This window comes from Schistocerca serialis, chromosome 4, assembly GCF_023864345.2.
Source record: "Schistocerca serialis cubense isolate TAMUIC-IGC-003099 chromosome 4, iqSchSeri2.2, whole genome shotgun sequence".
Classification (NCBI taxonomy): domain Eukaryota; kingdom Metazoa; phylum Arthropoda; class Insecta; order Orthoptera; family Acrididae; genus Schistocerca; species Schistocerca serialis.
Window position 1 is genome coordinate 303,506,118 of NC_064641.1, and position 22,419 is coordinate 303,528,536.

The window sequence follows — 22,419 nt, forward strand, 5'->3', positions numbered from 1 at the left end:
ATGAAGAAGCAAAAGATTGCTGTAATTCTGAGAGACAAATGATGTATTGATAGGTAACTCATGGTTTCAGAAGAAAGAGAACCACAAAAAAGTGGTACAACAGGAATCTAGCGCAGAAATCTTTGGTGTATTACATGCTCTATGATTGGGAAACAAAGATGACTGTAATGGAGGAGTGGGCGATTCAGGGGAGGGGACCAAACAGCGAGTTCATTGGTCCCAACAGAGTAAGGAAGGATGGAGAAGGAAGTTGGCTGTGCCCTTTCGAAGGATCCATCCCAGCATTTGCCTAAAGTGATTTACGGAAGGCACTGAAAACCTACATCAAGATGATTGATGCAGGTTTGAACCATTGTCCTCCCAAATATGAGTCCAGTGTGCTAACCACTGCGTCACCTCGCTCAGTGACTGTAATGGGCAGAAAGGTCCTACCGTCACAGGCATTAGACAGTGACCACCACCAGCTACTAGCAACGAGCATGAGAATAATGAAAGAATGGAAGAATTTTGCAAAAACAGACATAATGTCTGCAGGGATACTGCAATCATTTTTTTATGCAATGTTACTTATAATCCATCTTGATTGAAAATATTTATTCACATGACCGGTTTCAGTTCCTCTAGAACCATCTTCAGATCCGCAAATTTCAGTTACAGGAGTAACCCGTCTACACTCAGCACGTCACATTGTGACGCAGCATGTGAAGGTTGCTGAGTGTGGGCAGGTTACTCCTGTAACCGAAATTTGCAGATCTGAAGATGGTTCTAGAGGAACGAAAACTGGTCATGTGAATAAATATTTTGCAATCAAAACATATTATAAGTAACATTGCAGAATGGAAGAAGACTTAGAACCATGAAGGGAGAATTAAAGTATGGAAACTGAAGAAAAAGGAAGTCAAGGAAGAATACCAGGAGATTATAAGAAAAAGGTTACCAAATGATTGGGGAGGGGGGGGGGGGGACAGGAGAAGGAGAAAGGATACATTTTAGAAGTGTTACATTAGAAGCTGCAGTAGATGTATGCAGAAGAACAAGTGGTAGAAAATGAAGGAATGAGACACGTTGAAGGACTGAGAGAGCCAAGGAGTAGTGGGGAAGGAAGAACAAGGTCTTCAGATGGTAGTTCTGAGAGAGGTCCGAATTAACAAGACAGGAGTGCCAGAAAAAGAAGAAAGAGGCAAATAAGACAGTGGCTGAGGAGAGAAGAAAGTGGATGGAAGAATGGGCAAACACGATGGAGGAAGGTAACAGAAGAACTAAGAATGTACTGCATGGAGTGGACAAAAGTACGAGGAGAGGTCTGTGAGAGGATGCAGCAATGATAAATAAAAAGGAGAATGAGATTAATAACAAAGAGACACAGAAGATAGTGTGGGAGGAGTACTTTGAGCATTTGCTAAATCTAAATGGACTTGGAGATGATGATGATAGACTACAGGAAGTAGAAGTAAACTCTGGGGGAGAAAAGGACCTGACATGGAAAGAAATGGAAATGGCAATGGACAAGATGAAAGGAGGAAATGCACCAGATATGGACGAAGTAAGTGTTGAAATGTTGAAGTCAGCAAGGGAAGTTGGGAAACAGTGACTGTATTATGAGGGTGGTGCTGTAGGAAGGACTGTAGAACTACAAGAGAGTCACACTGATACCACACTATGCCAAGGAATATGAAAAGATCCTGGAAAGCAGAATCCAAATACGAGTTGAGAACAAACAGAGTGGAACAGCATGGCTTCAGACTTGTGAGGTCAATGGTTGACCTCGTATTTGCAGTGAGGCAGCTTCATGAGCACAACTATGAATCTAGGGAAGACCTGGTGATGGCATTTCTCGATACAGAAAAGGCATTTGGTAGTGTCTGTAGAAGAAAGGTCTGAGAAGCACTAGAAAAGAAAGGAGTGGAAAAACAGACAACAAGCAGGGGATTCAGGAACAGTTGTAAGAAACTGTGAGACAGTATAGAATGAAATTTGATGTAAACAAATGTGCAATCATGGTCACAACTAGAAAGAAAGAAGATAGACCAACTAGTGGAATAAGGATTGGTAGTGAGCAACTGAAGAAGGTGGAGAGTGTCAAGCACTTGGGAAGTGCGATAGAGGAAAATCGAAGAAACGAGAAAGAGATCAGTGAATGTGGCAGACAGACGGAAACATTCCTGTGAAGTGTTAGGAGCGTGGTTTGGGACAAAGATGTACCACAAAAGAGCAAAGAAGAGATATGTGGAAGCTACTACATCCCAATACTGACCTATGCACCTGAAACATAGTTAATGAAGAAAAGAGAAGCAAGCAGAGTGCAGGCATGTGAAATGAAGTTCCTCAGAAGTATAATAGGTATAATAATGAGAGAGAAGATGAGGAACGAAAGGTTAAGGGAAAGTGTGAAAGAGGAATCCTTGGACAGCTGGATAGAAACATCAAGGCTAAGATTATATGGGCTCTTACAGAGAGTGGGAAACAAAAGTATTCCCAAGAAGATAGATGAAATGTAGATGCAAAAGGAAATGACCAAGTTGCGTGTGTGTTTTAGAGCTTACAGTCACCCAACAGTGAGGTTCTTAGAATCTTTATGCATATTAAAAGAAAAGAATGTGGATAAAATTACAAAAATGTTATCACAGTGAGGAGGAAACCTGTAAAATGACACTCATTCATGCACTCCCATCTCACTCACATTTACCACACAATCACTCTACCTCACTAGCCTTAAGACAATGGAGAAAGGGTGAAAAGCACTATAGCTGGAATTAAATCAGAAATAAAACAACAGAATGAACTAAAATAGAGGCACACAAAAAGGTGACTGGCTGACCACTTACAAAAAACGTGGGTGAGCCAGTCACCCTGTTAACACATTAAAAACATCTCCCTAAAATTTTTGGAAACATATTGCACAAATCACAAAACCTTAAAAATCTCATCACATTTATTTGAACATCACTTGAAAGAGAACGCAGATCTGTCGTCAAATCTGCCGTTGACAGCTGGTCAGAAAATAAAACAGTCTAATGAAATGTGGCACACAGTGATCTGTGCACCACACATTGGACAGTCCTCTCACTCAAGCAAGAAGCCATGCATCAAAGGGCCGTGGCGTATGCAAAGACGAGTAAGAAAGATCTTGTCCACTTGAAGTGGCTGAAAGGGGGTATGCTACTGCCATGTTGTCAGTTTTACTAGATGGAGCTTAATTTCTGCCACTTCCAGCCACTCATCCTCCCATTGATATCTCAACAGCGAGGTGACAGGATGTAGGGTTATGGCACACCTAACTAGCTCAGCCTCACGACACGCCTCTATGGCTGCTACATCTGCCCTTTCATTCCCTGCAATACCCATGTGCCCTGGCACCCAGCAGAAAGACATCTCCTTCCCCAGATGTTGTAATTTGAGGAAGGCATTCTAGATATTCTGGGCTACTACATGAGCTGGGACAATTGTTGCAGAGAACGAAGGGCACTCATTGAATTGGAACAGACAAGGACTTTAGTATTCGAATCTCATCTCATCTCATCTGCTCCAGCAGCCACAATATTGCATATAATTTGGTGTCAAAGGTAGTAAAGTTTTGAGGCAGCTGGACCTTGAGGACACAATCCAGGAAAAACAACAGAGCAACCAACCGAGTCCTCTCTTTTGACCCATCCATAAAAGCAGCTGTAAAGGTGTGGTGCTCAGTTAAAAGTCCTTAAATAAAGTATTAAAACATTGCAGGAGTGCACCCTTTCCTGTACTGCACCAAATCTAAAATTACTCTGGGCTTCTGCAGTAACCAGGGTGGCAGATGGTTAAAACCTAGGATTTGTTGTTGTACTTGCTCCACACCAAGTGACTCCACCACAAACTGCTTGTGGATCCCTAACTACATTTTTGCCTGTAGACAGTCAGAGAAAAGGCTTCCAGAGGTGGATGAGCAGCTATGGTATACATGTGAAGTCGGAGTTGCAAGGAACTTACATGCCTGACATACCATGAGGAGCTGCCACCAGATGGTGCGTCGTGGTTTCACAGCCTAAGCACAGAGACTGGGTATGGGGCTGGTCCTGTAAGCGTCTGTGGCAAGCCTAATTCCCTCAAGATGGATAGCATCAATAATCTTCAGTTAAGAAGGCCTCCCTGACCCACACACTGTGCATCCATAGGCAGCAGCAAACACAGAAAACCCCAGACTGCCCCCCCCCCCCCCAAGACCTATGGCTAAGGCACTTTATGGTATTAAGTGCCTCCTGGGTTCTGGCTTTCAGATCTTTCAGGCGTGTAACCACGATAGTTTGGAGTAAAAAAATGAGGAGCAGAAACCTCACTGGGTCTTTAAAATATAGAATGGTGTTTCACATATGCAATTCATGTAAATTAAAAATATGATAAGAATGATTAAAATGAACACATGCACACACTTATCTGCAGAAAACTGAAAAACCGTCTTCGAAGTCCACTCCTCTAACCTCCACACTGTAAGTTGTTGCAACTGACAGTTTGCTATTGCAACACTGGAAAAGGAAGGAAGGAAGATTGGGTTTAATGTACCATCAACATCAAAGTCATTAGAGATTAAGCACAAGCTCAGACTGTGTCAGGGATGGAGAAGGAAATCGGCCATGCCCTTTCAAAGGAACCATCCTGGCAATGACCTGAAGTGATTTAGGGAAACCACAGAAAACCTAAATCTGGATTGCCAGATGCAGGTTCGAACCGTCGTCTCCTCGAGTGTAAGTCCAACGTGCTAACCACTGTGCAACTTCACTCAGCTGCAACACTGGAGGAGGAACAGAAAACAGCAATATTGTCCACAAATAAGGAACACTGTACAGGACTCCTTACCACAGGCATGATACAGTTTACGGCTATGGCACAAGAGGGTAACACATGAAACACTACCCTGAGGAACACCTTTCTCCTGCTCAGAACGATCTGATAGCATGTCACCAAACTCAGGACCTAAAAACCCGGTTAGACAGGAAGGACCACATGAAAATGAGAGGTGGCCATGAAAGCCCCATCAAGGGAGCTGCATAAGAATACTGTTTTTCTAAGTAGTGCCTTACTGATATCGAAAAATATGCTGAGACAGTGATGTTCATGCAGGAAAGCCTGCTGAATAACTGCCTCTAGCAGGGTCAGGGTGTCGACAATGGACGGAAATCTCCAGAACCCTCACTGAGTGTGGCTAAGGAATTGCCCAGTCTCTAACAACCAGACCAGGCGATAGTTAATCACTCACACCAGCATCTTTCCTACACAGCTCATTACAGTGATACTCCGGTAACTACTGGGACATATGCAGTGCTTTCCTGATTTGAAAAGAGGTATCAGAACTGCCTCTCTCCACGAGCTAGAAAAGTTGCCTGTCTGCAATATAAAATTAAAACATTCAAGGAGGCTTTCCTTTGACACAGCTGGCAAATGTCGAAGCATGTAGTACCGGATTTGGCCGTGACTGGGTGCAGCATCACGAGTTTCAGACAGTGCCAATTCTAGCTCCCACGTGGAGAACAGCAGTTGTAAGACTCAGAATTATGGTGCCTTAAGTCCAACTTGTCCCTCTCTGCAGTCACATGGTAGCAGCAAAACGTTAGATCCTGGCTGGCATCAACGGTAGTCGCTGTAAAATGCTCTGCCATCATCTGTGCACTGTTGGAGACACCCCTGCATCAGCACTGCTGTCCTGGAGTCCGGGAACCCTGGCCACGATTTTTCCTGTTAATTTCCTGAACGATGCATTGACCCAAAAGGCTGCGTGGTTGTCAGCTATTGTGCAGTATTAAACTCGAAGAGCTGCATGCATGTCCCAGATTGTTGAACAGCACTCACTGGTCAACCAAGGAACAGGATACCTCCTAAGATGACCTGAGGACTTTGGATAGACAAGTCAGCAGCATGATGAATCACTCGTATGATGTGGTCCACCAATTCCTGGATGCTGTCACGGTTTTCTAACACAGATAGCAGGCTGAACTACATCCAGCTAGACCTGCTAACCATTCATTTTGGTGGCTCCACAGGCAGCTAATGATCCATCTTGTAGATGAAAGCAGAGTGGGATGCAGAGAGGTCGATAGCTGAGAATGACCTAGCAACAGCACAGAAATGAGTGGGGGAACCTGTTTTGAGGAAGCACAGTTTGTGAGACATCATGAGGCTTTCCAAAATGTGGACCAAGCAAGGTGGTGCAGTGGCGAGCACACTGGACTCACATTTGGGAGTACAACAGTTCAAACCAGCGTTATCCCATCCTGATTTAGGTATTCTGTGATTTCCCTAAATCGCTTCAAACAAATATTAGGCTGGTTCCTATGAGAGGGCACGGCCATCTTCCTTCCCCATCCTTCCTTAATTAATGACCTCGCTGTTTGGTCCCCTCCACCCAAATCTACCAACCAACCAAAATGTGACCCAGAGGGCAAGTCAAGTGTCTGCCCCATAATACATTATGTGCACTGAAGCCACCCAGTATGAGAAACGTTTGGAGGAGTTGCTCCATAAGACCTGTGAGAGCCTCGGAGTCCACTGCATCTTTTGAAGGTAACTACAGTGAGCAAAAAGTGATCCTCTAACACGCATGAATTTCAGTGTAACTACTTGCAGGTCAGTAGCCAGAAGGAGAGCAGAGCACTGGTGAGCATTACTGACAAACACATGAAAGCCTCCCTAGGCTCTTCCCCTTGTCAGGTCATCACTACAGTGGAAAGTTTAGACCTGTAGCAAAGGGGTTCAATGTCTTTAAAATGTGTACCTTGTACACACAAGTACAGAGGGTTCTGCCACCTGAGTCCTGAAACCATTCATGTTCCACTGTAGTATGGGAGCCATTTCAGTGGTGTGGTTTTAATTTAACACTGTCTTTGTACCGGGGAGATGAGGCACTTGTAGAGCATGGAGGACTGGAGAGTCTGCTGGGTCTGGTGATCAGGCATCTAACTCTATGATGTCCTCCTCATCAGTCAGACGTGCCAGAATGATGTCTGAAGGCATCCGGGACAGCTTTTGATCTGAATGTTGTGACCCTTTACCTGCTCCCGTTCCCTTTGAGGGTGATGGGGAAAGCAGATGTTCTGCTTTTCATGTGTCTTCTTGACACTCACTGCAGAACTGTTGCTGGTCTCTTTCATAGCTCCTTGGAATGCTATGTCTTTATTCAGTTTGCTTTGGCACGTACAGGTGCTTGTGGTGGATAGTGGTATGCTGGACGTTGCCTCCATCAAAGCATCCACCTTGGGAAAAGATTTCTGTACTATGGAAGCGTACAAGGTGGCAAAGACTGAAGGTTTTTCTACCTTATTCATTTTTGGCATCAGCATAGGGGATCCACTTGGTCACTTTTAGTCCCTGAATTTGCATTCCTCAGTAAAAAAACAGGACAGTCTCATCTCTAGACTGGGTGGCTCCCACAGCAATTGATACAGATCACCAGAGATGGGTAGTCAGTCTCAGTGTCATGGACTACTTTTCAACACTTCCCACAAGTAACTTCACCTCCACAACTGATTGCTGTATGGCCAATATACTAGCAATTATAGCATTGCATAGGGTTAAGCATTTAAGACCTAATTGTAAGTTGGAGGAACCCTGCCACAATATCTTCAGACAGCTTTGGAGAATTAAAGGTGGCAATGGAAGTGGCTGTCTTCTCAATTTATTCTTTCGCATTCGTTGATCCACAACCACTATTCCCTGTGATGCCCAATCTTGTTTCATCTCTGCTATGTCCATGTCCATGATATCACAGCAAGTGACCACTCTCTTGATTGAGTTGAAAGAGGTGTGCAACTCAACAACAATATAAAATCATCCAATTTGTGTGATTTCTTCAGAAGTTTCACTTGCTTTGACTGGTTAGTTTTGACCAACACAAAACCACTATGCAGTTGTTTAACAGACTTTAAGATGCCAGTAAGTCCTCCTAAATCTTTATGGATATAGAACATCCCCTACTTCCTCTTGATCACCAGAAACACATTTTAATTTCTGACTCCTTGTGCCCTGTTACTGAAATTCAGCTGATTCTGATTATAAGAGGGCAAGCCTCCTCATTCTTTCAGATGAATGGTTGTGAGTACTCCCAGGCAGTACACCCAACAAACTGGGATGAGAAGATGATTTCAAGGGTTCCATCTCAGCCCCATGAGCAGCTAGGGAAATAAGGGTCTACTTAAACAGTTTCCCCCCGCCCCCCCCCCCCCCCCCCCAGGGGCCTGAGTAAACCTAGTACAACTGAGGAGTGACAGGTTCCTCAGGATTTGCCCACTAATGACTGTTCCATCCTTAACAGCCACGCATCTCATTGGCATGCCACACACCTTGAGTTAGAGATGTTTTTTATTGAGGTTTTTACCATTCTCGTAACCCAAGAGGTTACGTCGAGATGCCCGTTTCCTATGACACACAGTACTCCACTGCCACGCTGTACAGTGGTCACTGAAGTGTGCCCAGATCTTATGGTAACAGAGGATAGGTGGTGCTCACCAGTCTTCAGCTCAGGAAACCAAACGAATGCTGAGCCCCTGAGGTTCCAGGGATTCAAATTAATCTTAATGTATTACCTTATTTATTAAGTGGGCTTTTCCCAGTAGAAGTGTTGAATAAAAAGTTTAGAGAAAACCATTCTTAAAAATTTTTTCTTGGCCTGAAATATATGAAGTATTTACAAGAATAGATAGAAAGGAATTGATTAGATGTGCACAATGTTGAGTGCAAGAATGTAATTTAAAAGCAAGCATCCCTAATTTTAAACTCAGTGACATGGTGCTAGTGACAGTCTTCCATCATACTTCACAATTAAAGAAAGAAATGAGCAAGTTTTTCCACTGTTATGAAGATCCATACAAAATTATGGGGATTGCACACCCAGAAGGTCCTTTCTTAGTAGACCCTATGAGTGGAAAAGAGAAAGGTCTCTATAATACATGTAGATGTGATCAAAAGATGTGTGTCATAAGAAATATTTCTTTACAACTACAACAGTTCTACACCAGTATGTGGCACACAATAGAAATTAACGAGACTGCATAACCCAGACGAGTTATTTATTCTAGTCTGAGCTGGATGTTACTTCCCTCACATTTGACAGGGGGATCAAGGTAGATATACCATTAGCTAGGAAGTGTAGACATGACAGGCTAACATACAGGTACAATTGTTGAACTACACAATAGAAGGGCATTCAGATTTACAGTAGCGACTCATTATGTACAGAGAAATGGTGACTGATTATGTACAGAAAAGTAACACATATTCAGTAAACAAAACAGATTAAAAACCAGGTATGAATAGGTTATCTCAATACATATGCGTAAAAGAAGAAGATAGAGTTGTAAATGCTATCAACAGGATAGTGAACCCTATTCTGTATGTATGTGTGGTGTACTGGAAGGGACAGGTGGACCTAGAAGAAAAAGATAGCCTAAATCTGAGAGAAAAGGGATGATACATAAATATGGACACTGCCATTGTGGAACAGTAAAAGATTGTTTGAGGATGGTTTTTCAGCAGAAAGAGGTGAATCTTGACAATTACTACACAAGTTGATACCATTTGTTTAGAGGTCCCTCCGAAGTAGCAAAATAGAAGGATTTACCTGAATCTGTTAATCTGTTCAATAGGCTAATTTAAAGATGACATGCAAGTGATTAAGTTTTCTTTGCTATTATCCACATTTGAAAAAGATAGGTAACTAACTACAGAACGCCAGACAGTAAATGTTTGTTAACTGTTCAAAACATGTAACTCCTCTGGTTTGGTGGCAGTTTATGAATGCTGAAGGCATTTGATGAGGAAACTGCATTCGTAACAATGAATGTGCTGTTCCCTGTAACAACTATGCAGGGCAATATCCCAGTATAGCTCTGTGAATTTTACAGTCTCTCATATTCATTTTAATTTTTTTAAATTTTTATTAGAGAAGATAAGTAATATGGCTGGGTTTGTAAGAATTTTCTAAGGGGAGGTTTAAGCAATTTAGTCCATGGAAAGTTTTATGAGCAAGGCTAGAAAAGCCTGTGTTCTGGAATAAATGTACTTGATTTGATGAAAAATGGATGATTTGACTAAATGGCTATTGGACTGCAGGTCCTGGTGATGAATGGTGCACAAGAGAAAACTACAATATATTGTAAAAAAAACTGTTTAATGATCTGTATGAACATAAATATTTGTTATCAGGGGTCCCACATACATAGTAAAAGAATGATTGCATGGTAGAAATGATAAGAAACTTAATCATAATGATATTAAGGTAAATATGTGCCTACAGTTACTAGTTTATAATACATTGTGGGGGCAGTCAGCAAGTAATAAATAGGAATCAGTATTTTTCCTACAAATGAAATGCATTGCAGAACTGATTATGCATCAAATATATACAAACTACTGACATTTCTAACGAAAAGGTGAAAACTGGTTTTGAACTTTGAATATTAACTGTTTGGTTAACGTTTAACAGTAGTGACGACGTCATTTGCCTAAGGGAAGGAATCTGTAGTATAACACATCACATTGGTGATGTGATGTGCTGCACAAGCATTTTCAAACTGACAAATAATGGTTGCCACTATAAAAAGCTCATTTTTAAAATGAATTAGATAAACTACTGTTTGGATGTATGTCTTATTTATGGGCATGTATCATGGAATGGATGGACACAGCACATCTGCAAGCCAGGATGACGATAAACATTTACCATGTTCACTACATCTAAAAGTCACGTAGTTTATTCTGTGTTATCGGATTCTGCCTTGGAGATATAGTGCGTGCCATAGAGAAAGAGTGGCTGTGATGATGCTAATGACAACACAGGTACAAGAGAAAATTTGTTCTACATTTACTCAGTTGGAATCTGTTAAATAAGACAGGCCGATTTTAGACTTAGTTCATATCAACATAATTGTGTTGTGCTGAATGCTGAAGTACTTTTGCATTGAATGGTTACTGTAAACAAGAGTGCAATATATGACACACTGTTTAACAGAAGCATCATATTTATTTTGAGAACTAGACATTGGATTTGTACACTTCATTTCCAGCAGTAACTATAGCACTTCAAGAAATGAAATTCTATCAGAAGAGGTTGGTAGGTGGGCTGAAATGTTAAGGTGAGCAACACTGAATAACAGGAAGTCTTAACTCCCAATCAGACTTTAATTCACCTCCTGATACCACGTTAAGGAGCCAGAGGAACACTGCACTAAAATGTTAACTTTATAGATTCCACACTTACTTAAATGAGATTTATACCAGAGTCATCTACATCTTGGATATAGTGAGATAGGTCTCCCATACTTAGATGTGTTGGCTTACAGGAGATCTGACAATACTTAGGACACAATGGGGATAGAATGCATACAAACACAGATAGGTATTTAGATGCCACTTCGCATCACCAACGAGCCCAGAAGCAAGTAGTGCTCAACACACTGTCTGCATAGGCATTCTGCATGTGTGACAACAACAACTTGGAAAGGAGATATTGAAAACCAGCAGCTACAATGGTTGGTCCAAGACAGGGCTTTCAAATGTTATTACTAAAGGTAAGAAGGATGAAAAGGAAGCACTTTTCTCACTTTGTTATCTTACTGACAGTTTCTAGCATTACTGACCTCATAACCAAAATTCTTTGGAAACATGGTATAGAGATCTTATTTTTCAGTCAGGATAAAATAGAAGTTTTTTTCTAACACAATACAGATGCACCTGGTCACCTCCAGATCACAGGAGTCTGTGAGCTGACATGTGGCTGTGGCAAAGTGAATGTAGGTTAAATGGTATTGGGCAGTAAAAGAAGCTATAAAAGAGCACAAATGTCGCACATGTTTAAAACAAAAATGAAATCTATGGTAGTGGAACATAAGGAGGACTGCACCCAAGATTCAGATTTCTACATAATCTGTGCCAGCCAAGGAAAGCAACATTTGTAGAAGGTAAGTCCACGAATAGGGTTACAATTTCTAAGAACAAATGTAGCCAACTGAAAAATGCTCCTGTCAGAGCACAAAAAAGATGAATGCGCTCCTCTTTAAAAGACTCTGACAGAAAAATGGGCAACCAGTCGTCTCAGTCCTCATTCCACCTTCCTCGCCAAAAATTTTGACATCTGGACACACTTTTAACACAGAACGTTCTAAATCTTTTTGCCCAGTCTCTCTTCATAATAAAGCCATCACACTCTGACCTCTCACAGTGACTGCCACTATGCCTCTCTATCACTGTCTCCTTTTTCTCCCACTGGCACTTTCTTCTGTCTATTTCTCCCATTGTCGCTGTCTTCATTCCTCTCTCTTGCTCTTCCTTACCACTGTCTTCTTCTCTGCTACTTCCACTGCCTCTATGACCCACTGCTATTGTCTTTGCCCCTTTTTTCCTCTCAAATTGCCACTGTCTCTTTCCTTCTCACTTACATGCTGCCATCTTTCTCCTGAACCACCATCATCTCCTCTCCATATGTCCTTGGGGACGATTTTCTTGGGATTTTGACCTCTATATTGCGAAACTTTAGCATGTGGGTATAGGTGATGGGGGGGAAGTGGAAGGGGTAGGGTGGGGAGGGGGGGTATGGGGGGGGGGGGGAGGAGTAGGTGTTCAGACCTTCCAAGCCTATGTACAGCCACTATTCATTTGTATTTTTCATTTACACTGTCTCCTCTGTCTTCTGCTTCCACTGCTACTATCTCTATCCATCTATCTCTCCTGTTTTGCTGACACTGACTCTCACTGACTGTCACTATCTCCTCTGTCTTTGGCTTCCATTGCTATTGTTTTCATTCATATCTCTTTCTCTTTCACTGCTACTTCCTCTCTCCCACCATCACTGTCTTCTCTCCTTCTCACCCACTGGTACTGTCTCCTCTTCTTCCCATCATTGCCGTCTCTCCTTCAGCGCAAAAAAGGGTGAACTTGTTCGAATGTCAAAGTTTTGGGTGACGAAAGCAGAATGAGGTGAAATGTGAAATATGGTTCAATAGTCTCATTACATACCATGTACAGATCGGTGGGTATGCTGTACAAGACACATGTCAAGTCTGAAAAGACTATAACGTTTTTCAAAAGATGTTTTTACATTGTTTTTAGAAAGGTATGCAAGATTAATGGTTTGGTTCCCCACTTTTCTGTCAGGGTCTTTTATGGAGGAGCTCCAATTGAAGCACGTTTCAGCTAGTTCCCTTCTTTTCCTTGTTACAGCAGGATGTGCTTTTTATATAAAAAACTTCTGTAAGTCAGTAAAGTTCTGACAATTTATTTACATACTATGACACATTTACTTACTGTGACACATATAAACAATAAATAAGTATGCGTAATATAAAGTTAACACAAAATCACCACCTATCAAAACGCTGGTTCATTTTATATTAATTTACATAACAGAATGTTTACAGGGACAAGGGAAAAGATTCCTGGTTTTCCCAGTTAAAAATACATTTTCTCCTATGCGAAAATGCACTTTCTCTGTGTTAAGTGACAGCATACTTTCCCTCGGAACTGTAAAAGTTATCAATCCTTTGAATGGCTATGGTTTTATACACCGGTGTAGAATTTCTCGGCACTTTGGAAAATGAAACTAAGAGGGGGGGGGGAAAAAAAAAAAAAAAAAAAAAAACATGTGTAGGAAAGATATTTGATGTGCAGTAACATGTATGCTGCATATTTTCATATTACGAAAGTATAAACGCGAATTCCACCAAACACCGCCTGTTACTTTCTGAAGCATTGAAATTGAGATTGTGATGCGGTTTTGTAAGCCAGTCACAGCTCAAGTCACTTGATCTCGCCAACCAATGACAGTGAATATTCAGAGTGCAGGACAGTGATGTAGTCAGCCAACAGCAACATCACTGTTAAGTAGTGTGAACACACAAATAGGAAAAGTTATTGGTTTAAATTAATGAACATAGTGTTGCTACAAGAAAAGCAAAGCTTTCACATATAATATTGGTCTCAAAGATTTGTGGGGATGTAGAACCACTGGCTCATCCCCCAATAATACCGCTACCCTACCGCAGTGAGAACAACTGTATCTTTGCCAGATCAGTTCTCTGTAGTACGCGCTCTATGCTACATGCATTGTGTATACACTGCGAGAATAAAAGTGTTCATAGTAAGTGATGGGAGTGCGAGTGATTATTTATCGTCATAATTACCATGCCCGCTCTCCGCTACCTATAGATTAATAAGCTGCAAGAGAGGCTAAGCTTTCACATATAATGCTGATCTTTTTTGCACGTGTTACACTTTAAGATACATCACATAAATGTGCCAGTAAAATGTTTAATAATGACTTAAATGTCTGATCTTCTGATCTCGAAATTCTTCTAAATGGCTAGTCCTCAAAGAGTTGATACTTAAATGAGAGTCAAACACTTTGTGATTTAAGAAATTTACTCGCACATAGTTCATCTTGTGTAAAAGGAAATTTACTTTGAAAGTATAACGCTTTTCAAACCACCATTCGCAGTATTTTACTATGACCTGTTAGAAATAGATTCATTTTAGCAGTTGCCAAAGAGTGCCAGATAACAGGCATCACCATGCTTGCACAGCTACGATGACAAAGGAAGCCCTTATGTTCCTACGTGTAAAACATTGGAAGATCTTACATTGTGTCATAAAAGAAACGAGGCATCAGAGGATACTCCAAGAGCACCGGAATTTCGTGAACCACACTAAAATGGATAATTCGGCTCATAGTGCACATTCGCATGTCCAGATTCCTAACGGAGTAGGCCTCGACCTGATATTAAGCTTTTCATTATGGTTTTAGGGATGCAAATTTTCTTGGAGTACCAGTTCTGTATAATCTCATGTCTGGTTCTTTAGTATGGAGTAATGCCATAAGTGCTAGAATATGAAAACGTGCATTTGAAATTCTGTAACAGTTGAAACTAGACAATAGTGTGGAATTACACACTTCATTTCAAATAAATTGACTGCCTCAGCGGAAAAGATTAATGAAAGCCAAATTTCTTTAGCAAATCGACAAAAATAACTTCATTGTTCTGCAAGGTGATTAATGCTCGACTGTCAGAAAGGTGAAAATAAAATAAAATCTGAAACTAACAACATTTTAGCCCTCCATAATTATGTAAATGTATTTTAATTCATTTGATACCTCCCGACCACAGAAATCCATTTTGTTTTCATTTGACATGAGAGCAGTAAATGAAGAGGAAACAGCAAAATCACTAAGTGTAAACAAGGGTCACATGGAGACTGTCCACTTCCCCACTACAAATCAGGCTGCTCTCCTCATCTGAACCAAAAATGTAAAAAAATCGACCTTTCAAAAAATGTTCCTGTTGTAGCTCACATCTTTCTGAACAGTCTGATACATAAAACACATGTTCGAGAAAATGTAAGACACTTTTTTTTTTCTTTTCTTTTTCTTTTTTTTTTCTTTTTGTCCCCCTCTCTAATCTCGCTACAGCTTTACATGGCATGCTTTCCTTTCTGCGAAAGAATCTATTACCTCATCAAAGGTCGACAAACGTTTTCCTACAGGAAAACTCGAAATGTCGTTGTCTAATACTGAAAAAGCTATTAATACAAATAATACCTATGACTGGTGTGACTTCTCGGTCTGATTACGTCTATTTTGTCACTGTCTGCTATACAAAACGATATAGGCCTGTCTAATATTGCTGCAACTGTAACACACATCAAATAAATGTGGTTGTTTTGGCACAAATGGTCATCTTCATAGCACAAAGTACCAATATCAAATGCCTATTAGGTCTACTAAAAGCAAAAAGCTTTATGTTAGGAAATAGTTTCACATTTCATTCATACGCTCCAGCTTCTCAAGAATGAGATTGAAATGCGGTAGTACGAAATTTCTGTATAAATTGGGAATTGTCATATTCTTCCATAATTTGTGTGGTGTCTCCGTTTCTTTTCTTTCCTCCTTCTAACAATCTCGTCCTCACTAATTCTGTAACTATTCTCTGGTTAACTTCACTAACCCTGCTACAATCACCAGTTTAGCTGTCCCACATTTATTCTCTGGTTGGGCATTATTATGTGTTCGTACAATGTGTTTTCTGCGCTACTTCCAGAATTCAACTTAAGCGGCTGCTAACCAAAGACTATATAACTGGCCCTTACTAGTGTAGCGATCTGGCCAAAATCTTTCTGTCAAAATTGCATTTTATTGGATACCACGAGAAGATAATACGTAATCTTTATCTGTTATTCCTGTTTGTCATTTATTTCCACTCTGGTAGTCTGAATATATGGATTTCACTAGTAATTGTAACAAAGCTGACCATTCACAAACCCAGTCAACCACATAACAAACAGCAATTGGCATTCACCCGTTCAGCTTTATTCCTCTCAGCTCATATAGCCCCATCCCCTTTTGTCTGCAGGAAAGTTTATTTCTAGATAAAACCGGGATTCCTCTGGCAGAGACATCACGTACACTATGAATGCATTCAAAAATCAACTAATGATTCAGTCAGAAAGCAACTTAGAATCTGTTCAAAAATGTTAAAAAATCAACAGGGATGTGTTTAAAAATCATGTGAATAATCAATAGACCAACATGCACTGGATGCTAGGTGCTGTGCAACTCAACTGCACATGCACATGAGCCTGCTCGCAACTGTTCAAAAGAATGTAATGTAAACACTTGCGACGTCATGCTCATCAGAGTCGTTATGATGTTGTTAAGCATTGCTTAGTCTTCCTAAAGCCCTTGACATACTTTGCTGCTGGCAGACGCTTGTATGAGCACTGTGATTTGTTGTTGTATGAGACGCATTTCCTTTGCAACAAATGCTTTGTTTTCATTTTTCTCTCTTGTTCATGTTTTATTGCTGCAGTATTATTCTGCAGTAGCAGGATACAATAACATCCTTTGTTAGAATATTGGTTTTTGCCAGCCAAAATTACAAAAATTTGAATGAAAGCTGAAACAATGAAAAATTCCTGGAATTCTAAAAAATCCCGTGTTTTTCCCGGTTTTCTCCAGGTTGTCCCATGTAATATACACACTGCATAAAAATGCGCAACATTTCAGGCTACACATACAGTATACCAAAAAATATGGTGTCTGATTTGCAAGCACAAAGAATTTTGTATGACAAAATAATTTTTTGTAAGGTGCCTATGCCACCAGATGGAACCATCGAAAAATTTCCAGGTCAAGACGGCCTGGATCGGCGTGAAATGCTCATTATACAGACATATTGCATCATATGGTTATAATGGTGAAAAAAAAGACTAACCACAACCATGCTGTGTGTTCACTATGGCAGCTAAAACAAAATTTATGCCTCGGCCCAGATGATATGTGCATAATTAAGATAACTATCAACCTTTGCATCTTTTTAATGGACAATGATACAAAAAAAAGTTTCAAGGTTCCCGGAGAACATCATCTTAAGAATATGGGGTAAAAATTTTCACAATTTGCCATGAATAGATATTGTAGAAATGGCCATCCCCAAAACTGGTACTTTTGGTACCGGTACTTGAAAATAAAGATTTTCTGGAGTTTTTCTCAGGAAAAGAACAAATGGTGCTCTTACAAGCTGGCTAATGGCCAACCTAGAGCATACCCAGTGCAACAGAACCAAGCAATTTGCTCGTTTGCAAACAAGCACCAGGAAATTGCACCTGCAGCGAGACACCGATGTTTCAGTTAACATTCCTCTCACTCAACCTGTTTTGTTATCTATATAATCTGATGGACCATCAGTAGGAGCCAAAAGAAGTTCATCCAATAACATCAACTCTTCAGAACATGCACAGGAAAACTCCATTTTATAAGCGAATGGTACCCTGGTCCTTGACAGTGTCCAACTAATGAGTAACCCCGGAAGATCCTGAATAAGATCTCAACAGAGGGACTGAGACATCAATCATGTAAGAAGAAGATGAAGAGGAACATGATGTGTCCTACAACCAACAAGATTTTACGTTCAGTCATCATTTCTCTTTCAATCTCTTATTCAACTGCTTTCATGAATTTAGATGCTTTTGTGTTCCAATCCTCTCACTAAGGAAAAATCATTGGAAATATTCAGAATCTTTGTAAATATTCCTCGAAGGGCAATCACTTCGGTAACTTCTCTTTCAGCACTTAATTAAGTGACTATACACGGTGATTCAGTTGCCCCTGATGTTGCCATTTTATGCTACCCATAATGTTATATCCAGCCTTCAAGAACCATGTGTAATATTTTCACATTCTCTGGCTCACTATGCGCAAACTATCAGTCCTACAGAAAAAATGAACTGGACCTTTTTTGTGGGAAATTTAATGTAGTTAAATTTTGTACTGGAATATGTTTTCACTAGAGGCCATAGTTTTCAAATTATTCAAAAAAAACATACAAAAAAGGACCTTTAAATGCACCCCCTCTACTGGTCAGGATTTTTAGTATGTTTCATGACACTCCCTCCTACCACTGTACAAAAATTTGCAACTCCATGAATCATTTCCCATTTTCAACACTTTTTGGTCTTCGCTCACTGGCCTTATTATGCCACCAGTTTAGTCGACCACTTAAAAAATGTAAAACTGATATCTGTGTAAATTTTATCTAATAATTTTGTGAATTTTAACAGCATAAAACAAAAAATTACATTGTTATATTAGTTAAGCACTCTGCCTATGAAACTACTGTGCTTGTAAGGGCTAATTTTGGATCAAAGTGTCACCATAATTAGTTTTAATGTAACTCTTAAAAAAGTCATCTTTGTTTCATTATCCTCACAGACACATTTAAATTAATGATGTTAATGAAATAGCTGACAATGCTGGTGGAATAACAGCCCAATCAATAGTGACCAAAAAATGTCAAACATCAGGAATAGTTCATGTAATCAGAATAATTTGTACAGTGGTAGGAAGGAGTGCCATGAACAACATACTAAAAATCCTGACTGTTGGAGGATGACTAAGGGGATGCGGGAGCATTTGAAGGTCACTTTCATACGTTTTTTCTTGAGTAATAAGAAAACTGTGACCTCCAGTGGAAAACAAATCCCAGTACAAAATTTAACTGCATTACATTTCCTACAAACAGGTCCTCTTCATTTTTTCTGCAGAACTAATAGCTTGCATGTAACGAGTGAGCGACTATAAAAATCCTGCACGTGATTTTTGAAGGCCAAATATAACATTGCTGGTTGCATAAACAGGCATTGCTATGGGTAGCTGAATCACCCTGTATATATCAATCAACAAATGACGACTCAAATGGAAACTTTTATTTCTCACTGAACAATGTCCGAATGGGGTTGGAGAGCACATTAACTGATCAGCTGCCTACAACAACCCCATAAAGGAGGAGAGGTGAGAGAACTGCGCAACCAAGTTAGTGAGAGCTTCCAGGTCTGCATCTTCATTAAGGTGCAAACTAAAGGAAACATTCAGTTAACCTGTTACACCCATTTGCAAATATAGTGGCTACTTGTAGTTGGTGGCTAGGGTAAGAAGTAAGCAGTGACACATATCATTTACACAGCTGACCATTCAACTTCAACTGAAGTCATATTTTATACAGAATGAACAATTTTTTAGCCTTCAGATGTCAAAAATTGTAAGTGCTTCTTGGAAGTAAACATAATATCTTCCAAAAACTAAGAATTTTAGCTCATTCTCATGTATTTGGAGATATTTTAATTTCACTGTAAACAGCAAGCCATTGGGCTAGTGACTGGTTGGTTCTGCCAGTAGATGTCATCACCCTCTTTTTGGTCTCAGATTCTTCCCTTAAGGTCTTCCTTCAAAAGGAATATCAGAACTACTTAACATTTTGGCAATCTGTTCAAAAAAATTTTTTTGTTACTTTTTGCTCTCATGTGGCGATCAGTTTGTTGACGTTTCCAGTACTGTGTACAACTGATTTGCTGATATACAGCATGGAGGCAACTGTGGTCTAAGGAGCATGATTTCTGTTCATGTCACTTATCTGTGTCTGAGCACACAAAATAGCTTCTGGCACAGAATTCTTTACTATGAAGTGAAAGGTCGAGAAAGTGGCTGACTTTCATGATTTTCAAATGTTGTTCACTTCAGAACAGGATAAGCAAGCCACACACTAATTGTTTCCACACTTTCATCTTTTTCCAAATACAAGACACAATCAGTGCTGTGTTACATGAATGCTGGAGCAATTGAGGAAGTTATATGGAAGCAAGTAGTGTGGTTGTACTACTGGCACGAGAAGCAACAGTCATAGGTTTGATGGTATATGCTCATAAAGTAATAAGTGAATCAAAAGTTTCTTCAATGACAATTACTTTCTTGGGCTTGTGATTACATTACTGTCTTAATTTTTTCTTTTTTTTAAATTTTCTGTCTTTTCATTCTAGCATTTTTCGGAAATTTCATTACGTGTATATTACAAGCTCATCATTTTACATAGAGGTCATCACAAACTTTGTTCAGTACTTGAGTTTAGTATTGTGAAACCATATTTTCTTCAAACAACAAAGCTTTTTGGTAAAATTCAGTGTATTGAGACTTTTCTTTCAGACGCTATGCCACAAAGTATAGACACCATCTGTTGTCCCTAATTATTTCTTTCCCTGTGGCTGACAAATATGGAATACTAAAGGATGTCATCTATTTTTTATTCACACATTTTTATACTCTGCCTCTAAAACACAATAAATATATCATGCATGTATATAATAGTTCATTATAACTAAAATAAATACACATTAAGAAAGTTTCTAGTACACATTCCGACAAACGTTCAGTCTGTCTACATTTCACAATGGGGCATTGTGTACAGCAACTGTTCAGCAACTTATTTCAAAGTTTCATAAAATTATGGATGACTACATTTTAAAGGCAAATAAAGATATTACACTACATGACTACCAACAGCTTAAATAAAGATAAAGGTATACGCAAAACACATAATCTCACATTTTATAGCCTAAAGATTACAAAAGTTTTTTTTTTTAATTTTAATTTAAGTATGAAAGAGTACTCACTGTATATCAAAGAAAGCACAATCTTTTACTTGTGGCCAACTGGTATTCAACACATCTCTAAGAGCACCGTTTGTTCTTTTTGGATCACATGATTCTGAAACAGTGACTTATTAGATAATATAATTGACATTTGAAAGCAGCTTAGATTCAAAAAAGAAAATGGGAAAAAGTTATGAACGAAGAATGAGGAATTCATGAGTAACAGGAAAAAAAACTTAAATTTCAAGTTTGTGACTGATCCCATCTAGTATCTTGATACACTTCAAAAGGTACAATACGTGAACCAAAACATCTGTCATTACATCTCACGATTCAGCATTTCTATCAAAACATTTTGGGCAGCTACAGTGCTGCCCTGTACTCCACTCATCTGATCCACTAGTACGTGGTTCCAGTTATTAGTCCGCCTTCTACATTAATCTGTTGTGGGTTGCAGCATGATTTTTGGCATGGAGTGAAATTCTAGGAAGCGGAGAAGTTTAATATCAATTGTTCTCCAGTCTCACGCTGTAACTGACTTCACTTGATGGTGTAACTAACATTACAAAACCAGTTGTTTGTTTTGAATAAAGTAACCATATAGCGCAATGGTGTATCTTTTACTCAAAATTAAAAATAAATTGCAACTTTATATGTAATTATGCTATCCACAATACTGTTTTTTACACACTAACATCATTTTGATTGCATAAAGACTTGCAACAGAAAAATGAGTACATCTGTAACACCAATAGGAAAACTTGTTTCTCATTTCTTCACAAGTGTCTGACATATTGATGGCGAAGAAGAGACAAATTCCTGTGGTCAGTGTTCACAAATGACAAATGCAAAAGAAAAACATTATACAAGCTGCCTGAAATTATTTTTTATTGCAATAAGAGTGGAGTGCGTGTGTGTGTGTGTGTGTGTGTTCATTTGAATGATCATTCTGTCACGTCCTTGAATACTGACCATTCCTTCTGGGACTACTTGTACATAAAAATCAACTATTTAAGGCTAACTCCATTACGTGCTTCTACATAATGACAGCAAGAACAACGAGAGGCAGGACATGCTCCGTAGATGCACTTTTATGGATTTGTAGTTAAGAGTGCTCTAAAAAGTTTGATACCAACCTTTGTTTCCTAGTATCTTGCATTATTCTTGTCAACTCTACATATACCTGTGAGCAATCACATTACACATATCTACCTAAAAGCAAGGATCATCCTCTTTTGCCCAGATGACTGTGGTGTCACATCATGGCATGTACCCAGTGAGAAACCCAAGGCACTGGGTAGTTATTCACATCAATGATCTCTCCATTGCCAGTTCCCTGAATATGGGGGCAAGGAGCACAGGCTCATAAATTTAGGGTTCCAAATGTCAGCCAAGCACAACCTGGTCACAACTGAATGCCGTGAAACCACATGCCATGATCATGTGAGCTCAACTGTTTGACCAATGGGCAGTACAAGGGCTGATGTCATCCTA

General features: G+C 39.7%; 1 protein-coding gene across 1 annotated transcript in view; it reads right to left on the reverse strand.

The window, feature by feature from the left end:
• LOC126473959 (uncharacterized) overlaps positions 1-22,419 on the reverse strand; it is an 82,918-nt gene that overhangs the window by 25,290 nt on the left and 35,209 nt on the right. Inside the window, exon 3 of the mRNA XM_050101329.1 lies at positions 20,947-21,040. Coding sequence (XP_049957286.1) covers positions 20,947-21,040 — 94 coding nt within the window. The remainder of the gene's footprint in view (positions 1-20,946; positions 21,041-22,419) is intronic.